General features: G+C 43.5%; 2 protein-coding genes across 2 annotated transcripts in view; both read right to left on the bottom strand.

Annotated features, from left to right (window-relative positions):
• The window catches only part of LOC123768796 (sialidase-like), a 5,922-nt gene extending 1,775 nt beyond the window's left edge, over positions 1–4,147 (bottom strand). The window contains exons 1-2 of the mRNA XM_069316216.1: positions 4,076–4,147; positions 1–630 (exon numbers count right to left, since the gene is read on the bottom strand). The exon at positions 1–630 is cut by the window's left edge and continues 1,775 nt beyond it. Of these exons, the coding sequence (XP_069172317.1) occupies positions 1–630; positions 4,076–4,147 (702 nt within the window). The remainder of the gene's footprint in view (positions 631–4,075) is intronic.
• A 2,386-nt stretch (positions 4,148–6,533) lies between these two features.
• LOC123768797 (neurotrophin 1-like) overlaps positions 6,534–7,500 on the bottom strand; it is a 1,204-nt gene continuing 237 nt past the window's right edge. Inside the window, exon 2 of the mRNA XM_069316215.1 lies at positions 6,534–7,207. Within this exon, the coding sequence (XP_069172316.1) occupies positions 6,534–7,207 (674 nt within the window). The remainder of the gene's footprint in view (positions 7,208–7,500) is intronic.

The raw sequence follows: 7,500 nt of genomic DNA, 5'->3' as shown, positions 1-7,500 counted from the left end.
AGAATCTGAGTGAGGAGCTGAGTGAGGAGCTATGTGGGGAGCTGAGTGAGGAGCTGAGTGGGGAACTGAGTGGGGAGCTGAGTGAGGAGCTGAGTGGGGAGCTGAGTGAGGAGCTGAGTGGGGAGCTGAGTTGGGAGCTGAGTGGGGAGCTGAGTGGAGAACTGACTGGGGAACTGAGTGGGGAACTGAGTGGGGAGCTGAGTGAGGAGCTGAGTGAGGAGCTATGTGGGGAGCTGAGTGAGGAGCTGGGTGAGGAGCTATGTGGGGAGCTGAGTGAGGAGCTGAGTGGGGAACTGAGTGGGGAACTGAGTGGGGAGCTGAGTGGGGAGCTGAGTGAGGAACTGACTGGGGAACTGAGTAGGGAGCTGAGTGAGGAGCTGAGTGGGGAGCTATGTGAGGAGCTGATTGGGGAGCTGAGTGGGGAGCTATGTGAAGAGCTGAGTGAAGAGCCGAGTCAGATACTGTGAGAGAATCTGAGCGAGAAGCTGAGTGGGGAACTGAGTGAGGAGCAGTGTGAGGAGCTGAGTGAGGAGTCAGGGAACCGTAGCGTACAGGCGGAGCGCCGCCCAGACTGAAGCTGACGTGAGAGGACCGCTCAGCCAACACCGCCGCCGCCACCCCCACAATTACCTACGATCAAAACAAACAATAATACATAATAAATAATCAGCAACAACATATATATAAAGTATTTAGCACTGACAACTCATGGGAAGACGTTAAATGTAGAAGCAGTTGGCGGGGAAATCTGAGCCAAGCATTGTATATGATTTTAACACCCATCTTGCCCGCGATCACATCTTTTGTGCCTTAATCTACACCTTAATTCCAGTGAAATCCGGGGATGTATTTCCTCAATCCACACACATACGCAACACACTGGAGAATCCATGGATTATTCAGGGCATGTATCCTCTTGATCCACACACACACAGACACACAGACAGGAACAAAATTAACATCCTTCTCACCACAAATTTCAGCGCCATCAGGGGTGTGTGTGAGTCAGTCACTTGGTTCCTGCTTGAACTGTGCCAAAGAGGCACTCTGGCAGCCTTATATACCCTCACCCGAGTGCCACATCACCCTCATCCGGACGGGGCTCTCGAAAACAATTACTGCACACTCGGAGGCCTTAAGGGTGGAACCTACCCTTATTTCAACTTCTATTTCAGCTTTAAGGCCAAATTGGAGTCGTGGCCACCATTATCAGAAACATCATTACCAATTAAGTATTAAGTGCCCCGTAAGAAGGTGCCCCGAGGGGAGGGTATACCTTATACACCCAGAAGTATACTCGGAGTAATTTACTAAGAGTTTACGTCTAAAGCCGAGCTCTGGGAGAGATTAAAGTTTACCTGAAGGTTAGAAGCAATAAAGAGAGCGAGCTCTCTGACCTTATTATAAAGGATATTATTTTCTAAATAGTTACATGATGCTCAATTTATTAGACAAATATTAATTAGTTTCTCCAACTTAATTAAGATGTTAAGATGTAAATTATTGAAATATAAATACTGAAAATAATTCTAATAATAGCAATAATATAATAATAATATAATAATAATATAATAATATGATAATAATAATAATAATAATAATAATAATAATAATAATAATAATACACAGAGAGTAATCACACTATCGTGATGCATCAACGACAAAATCTGTAGGAGCTGTGATGAGGGTTCGAACCTATGCCCTGGGTGTTTCCAGACACACACTCTAACCGACTATGCCACGACATGACCATGTCATGGCATAGGTTCGAACCCTCATCACGGCTATTATGGATTTTACTCAATAATGATAATAATAGTATCATCAATATGTGGAACGTATTTGCTTCCATGTTGCAGTTCAAGAAGAAGGTATGGTCATTTTCCCCTGCGTTATGATGATATTTAGGTCTAGAGTTAATTTATCCTAATTTTTTTCAGTGTCCTGGTATCGTTATTTAAATCACCACCCTTCTTAGCCCCCCCACCCCCATGTTCTCTCTCTCTCTCTCTCTCTCTCTCTCTCTCTCTCTCTCTCTCTCTCTCTCTCTCTCTCTCTCTCTCTCTCTCTCTCTCTCTCTCTCTCTCTCTCTCTACTCCACTCTTACTGAAATGTGTGCTAATTAAATTAAATTTCTCTGCTCGTATTATTAAACAAGATAAAATGAAGAATTAAAAACAATTTCTTCTATAAACAAAAAATAGAAAGAATATGAAACTTCTTTATTTAATTTTTCTTTTCTCTCTCTTAGTCGCTTGCTTCTGAGGAAGTCACGTTTATAACTAATTTCCTCAGCTCTTTATTACTACTTGAGCTCGTGCGTGTGTTGCCTGTACCACGCCCCTCACCTAATACTCACCTAGTTGTGCTCACCTAATTGTGCTTGCGGGGGTTGAGCTCTGGCTCTTTGGTCCCGCTTCTCAACCGTCAATCAACAGGTGTACAGGTTCCTGAGCCTATTGGACTCTATCATATCTACACTTGAAACTGTGTATGGAGTCAGCCTCCACCTCATCACTTCCTAATGCATTCTATTTGTCAACCACTCTGCCACTAAAAAGGTTCTTTCTAATATCTCTGTGGCTCATTTGAGCACTCAGTTTCCACCTGTGTCCTCAAGTGCGTGTGCCCCTTGTGTTAAATAGCCTGTCTTTATCTACCCTGTCGATTCCCTTGAGAATCTTGAATGTGGTGATCATGTCACCCCCTTAACTTTTCTGTCTTCCAACGAAGTGAGGTTTAATTCCCGTAGTCTCTCCTCGTAGCTCATACCTCTCAGCTCAGGTACTAGTCTGGTGGGAAACCTTTGAACCTTTTCCAGTTTAGTCTTATGCTTGACTAGATATGGACTCCATGCTGGAGCCTCATACTCCGGGATTGGTCTGACATATGTGGTATATAATGTTCTGAAAGATTCCATACACAAGTTTCTAAAGGCCGTTCTTATGTTAGCCAACCTGGCATATGCCGCTGATGTTATCCTCTTGATATGAGCTTCAGGGGACAGGTCTGGCGTGATTTCAACTCCCAGGTCTTTCTCTCTCTCTGACTCTTGAAGTATTTCATCTCCCAAATGATACCTTGTATCTGGTCTCCTGCTCCCTACCCCTATCTTCATTATATTACATTTGCTTGGGTTAAACTCTAACAACCATTTGTTCGACCATTCCTGCAGCTTGCCCAGGTCTTCTTGAAACCTCAAGCTGTCCTCCTTTGTCTTACTCCTCATAATTTTGGCGTCGTCAGTAAACATTGAGAGGAATGAGTCTATACCCTCTGGGAGATCATTTACGTATATCAGAAACAGGACAGGTCCGAGTACAGAGCCCTGTGGGACTCCACTGGTGACTTCACGCCAATCTGAGGTCTCACCCCTCACTGTAACTCTCTGCTTCCTATTGCTTCCCTAATCCACTGGAGCGCCCTACCGGTTACTCCTGCCTGTCTCTCCAGCTTATGCATCAACCTTTTATGGTGTACTGTGTCAAAGGCTTTCCGACAGTACCAAAAAAAGGCAGTCCACCCACACCCTGTGTGTGTGTGTGTGGGTGGGGGGGGGGCTCACATAATCACGAAACATTCATTGTTATTGACACAGAGTTACTCGAAGCGACGGATTACCACAGGCGTCAAACATAATTTCTCCAGCGGGTACGACAAACCCAGCAAGAGTGATTGTATTACTGTTGTATATGACCTTTGACCTGAGCGTATAATAAACCACAAGGTCATAGTTTCAAGTGATCATCAATGGAGGTCAGGTTGGCACGACACTATTTCATTTGAATGTATTTCAATAAATAACTTAGTTGTTTTTAATTCAAGCCACAATTATGACTTCGTTTCGATATTAGAGACGTTAAGCAATGATCAAACAGGTAATCTCGTTGATAACACCATAAAAACTAGATTGGTAAGGTAAAGGTAAGTTTGTTAGCAGCAATATGTCAGAAGTTATTTATTGAAGTTACTTTATATAAATGACCTCAGTTATCTTCACTGAGGTCACAAGTTAACGCATAATGTTAGCTTTTGCTCGTTTTTATACGAGGGATCAAATGCAATGATCACTTACCGACAATAACTGGAATGATAAACGGTGAAGTGTACGTGACAGCTGAGGTTCACACGAGGTCAGTCCATTCATATATCTTTCGCAAGAAGCCCTCGGTCGCCGTTTGACTCCTGTTTTTTTTTTTTTTTTGCAGGGATATTCCTGCGCGGGCCCTAAGCCTCTGGCTGGCCCACTAAGTGTTGCTTATTTCTGTTTTACTTGGGCGGAGTATGAGTATTTATTACTCGTATGGTCGCTTCAGTAAGATTTTGCCATATGTGTTTAATAACTTCTTCTGCTCTGTTGAATCTAAGTTGAAATCTTAATGGGTTTGTAACTGTGACTCCTGGGGGTCCAAAAGGCTAGGCACCGTTGTTTACCCTGTCCTCCTACCCAGCTCCTTGTCCTCATAACTCTTTCAAGTGAAAATATAGTCATACTGGCTTAATGTGTTGGCTCCTCAATACTGGCTCCTCAATGCAAGAGTGAAGCAGAATCTTGAGGTTATCTTGATGGCTAGGGTTGGTTAAGGATGGCTAAGGTTGAAATAAAACAATTGATCATGAGGGGTTTAGAAACATTTGTAAAATGGACACAACTCCAAACATTCCAACCTTAGCCATGTTGGAGCAATATTGTCAAGGACGCAAAAGAAAGTTACCTCCACAGAATGAACAAGATTCCTCTTCTAGAACCAAGCACCAATGACATCGAAGTTGGTTCTGAAGCACAATGAGAACTTCGCTGTAGGAATCACCGGGTAAAGCACTAGCTTATTGGCTCCAGCAACTTATCACTGATATTCTCTCTAATGAGGCTCTGAATTTTGAATTGAGGTTGAAACGCGGCCTTTGGGTGTTGTTTATATGTACTCATGTGTCTGTGTGTGTCTGCCAATTTCCCTCTCTCTCTCTCTCTCTCTCTCTCTCTCTCTCTCTCTCTCTCTCTCTCTCTCTCTCTCTCTCTCTCTCTCTCTCTCTCTCTCTCTCTCTCTGTTGAACAAAAGTGACAGCAGTGTTGCACAGTTATGACAGTGGACAGTGATAAACACTGACAATGACCACAATAAAAAGACCGCTTCGACTGCACCACAAACAGTCAGGTCGGGACGCTAATGGCACGTTGTTGGGTTGCTTGTTGTTACGGGAGAAAATTACCCAGTCTCGGACCCAACTACCATCCACTTGCTTGCTCGGCAGCCTGGAACGACATTATTCAGTCGTAGCTCAGCTCGTAACAACTCTATGGAAATTCGAATTTACAGCAGAATGCCTGAAAATGTTAGACTATATATAGAGCGTTTTACTTTGTTTAGCAGTGCATCAGTGGTATAAATCCCACTTCTATAGATGCTCCACCAACTTAATGCACATACAAATTATTAACAAAAGAAGGAAAACACTGAATCTAATCTGTCCTAGACCTAACACTTCTCGAAATTATAAAATATATTAAAATGAATTTGTATTTAGGAAAACAGTTTCTTGGTTACACACAACATAAAAGTTACGTCCTTGGGGGAGGACGCAGCTTGGACGAGGGCGGCCTGAGGGTGACACGCTAGGGTGACACGCTAGGGTGGCCTGAGGGTGACACGCTAGGGTGGCCTGAGGGTGACACGCTAGGGTGGCCTGAGGGTGACACGCTAGGGTGGCCTGAGGGTGACACGCTAGGGTGGCCTGAGGGTGACACGCTAGGGTGGCCTGAGGGTGACACGCTAGGGTGGCCTGAGGGTGACACGCTAGGGTGGCCTGAGGGTGACACGCTAGGGTGGCCTGAGGGTGACACGCTAACATGTGTTTCAAGTATTTTATGGTACAGTTCGAAAAACTTTATGTAGTTAATTCACGGAAAAAAACTATTGCGCCTTTAAAATATTCAGCTGTGGGCTATAATTTTAAGGATGAAAATGCAACTCATCACGTATATTGTAATTATTTATTTCACTTGTTCTTGCAAACTGAGCAAACATACTGCAGAATGGATATACAGTATATCATTCTGTATACTGTATATCATTCTGTATACTGTATATCATTCTGTATACTGTATATCATTCTGTATACTGTATATCATTCTGTATACTGTATATCATTCTGTATACTGTATATCATTCACTGTTTATCAATGATAGATGACTAGGGTAACTGCTTTCTTTACGTACTGCCATATCGAGTAAGGCAAAAGGGTCCGTGGGTTATGTATCAACAGTGATGCAGTGAACTTGCACCCGCCCGCCGCAACAAATGAAAATCAAAAGTGACGCTAACATACTTCAGCTTACAACCTACATACAATAACTCCCATTACACGACCTGATAATGGTCCAGGGCGGACCGAAACGTCGTCATTTCTTCATGTTCTGATGTGGGGTTTGGACATCATACATACAATAAAATTCCAAGATTCACAATATTTGATCAGCTCTACTTCTGGTTTTTCACAGATGTGAGAGAGTTGTAGTTTGATGTCCTTCAAGTTAGATTTTGTATGCACCTAGACGACAGGCGCAGCTGCTTGGCAGTTTGAAGGTCTCGATGGCAAAAGGAAAATAGTTATCATATTGGTCGTAGACGAGGAAACGGTGGTATATGGACTTCTGCAGGCACTTAGACATGTAGCACTCGGGAACCTTAGGACAAGTTTTGCCAGGCGACAGGCACTCCTCGATGCGGGTTGTTTGGGTTAGATTTCCATTATGGACTTGGATGTTGTTGACGATGATGCGCCACTTACCATCGACATTCCTTGCTCGCAGTGGCCTGACGTAAGAGGTCTTTGAGGAGCAGATGTAAGTCTCCTGGGCCAAGGTCTTGGGCCGCTCGACGTACACTGCGGTGTCGAGATCAATAAGGTCAGCGTAGAGGGTGAGAAGGTAGTAGTAGTGATACTCGGCAGAGTGCTGGATCTCATAGGCTGGGTACTGGGAGTCCTGGAGGCACCAGAGTTGGCTAGAATTGGAGGCGCAGGCGGGGACAGCAGCCTCGGAAGGGAAATACTGATGGGCTTGACTTGTAGCATAATAGGTTGGGGCAAAAACTGGGACGCCTTGGGTTCGGGCGTAGTAACCTGGAGTGTTGTGGGCTGACGCATAAGAGTAGCCATCAGCATACTGGGTTCCATAATGAGTGTCGGTTGTCGCCACAACAAACACTACCGCAAAAATCTGTCAGAATAATTAGAATATGCGTCAGGATCACATGTTTGATAATTATAAATAACATTAATCCATTTGACAAAAAGTGCAATAATTTTATACTCAAGATTTATTAATATGTATAATGAATAACGAAATTTCAATAATGAAATTAGTCTCTGATGATCATGAGTGAATGAAATGTTATTATCCACGCTATTGTTGATTGCCTCTTGCATATTAATCTTGCCAAAAGCCGAGATATGGGGCTCATCTAATTACCCCACATGAAATGCAATTGAAAAAAACA

Source organism: Procambarus clarkii, chromosome 83, assembly GCF_040958095.1.
Source record: "Procambarus clarkii isolate CNS0578487 chromosome 83, FALCON_Pclarkii_2.0, whole genome shotgun sequence".
In the NCBI taxonomy this organism is placed as follows: Eukaryota; Metazoa; Arthropoda; class Malacostraca; order Decapoda; family Cambaridae; genus Procambarus; species Procambarus clarkii.
The sequence above is the reverse complement of the archived record's forward strand: the minus strand, read 5'-3'. Positions and strand labels throughout refer to the sequence as shown.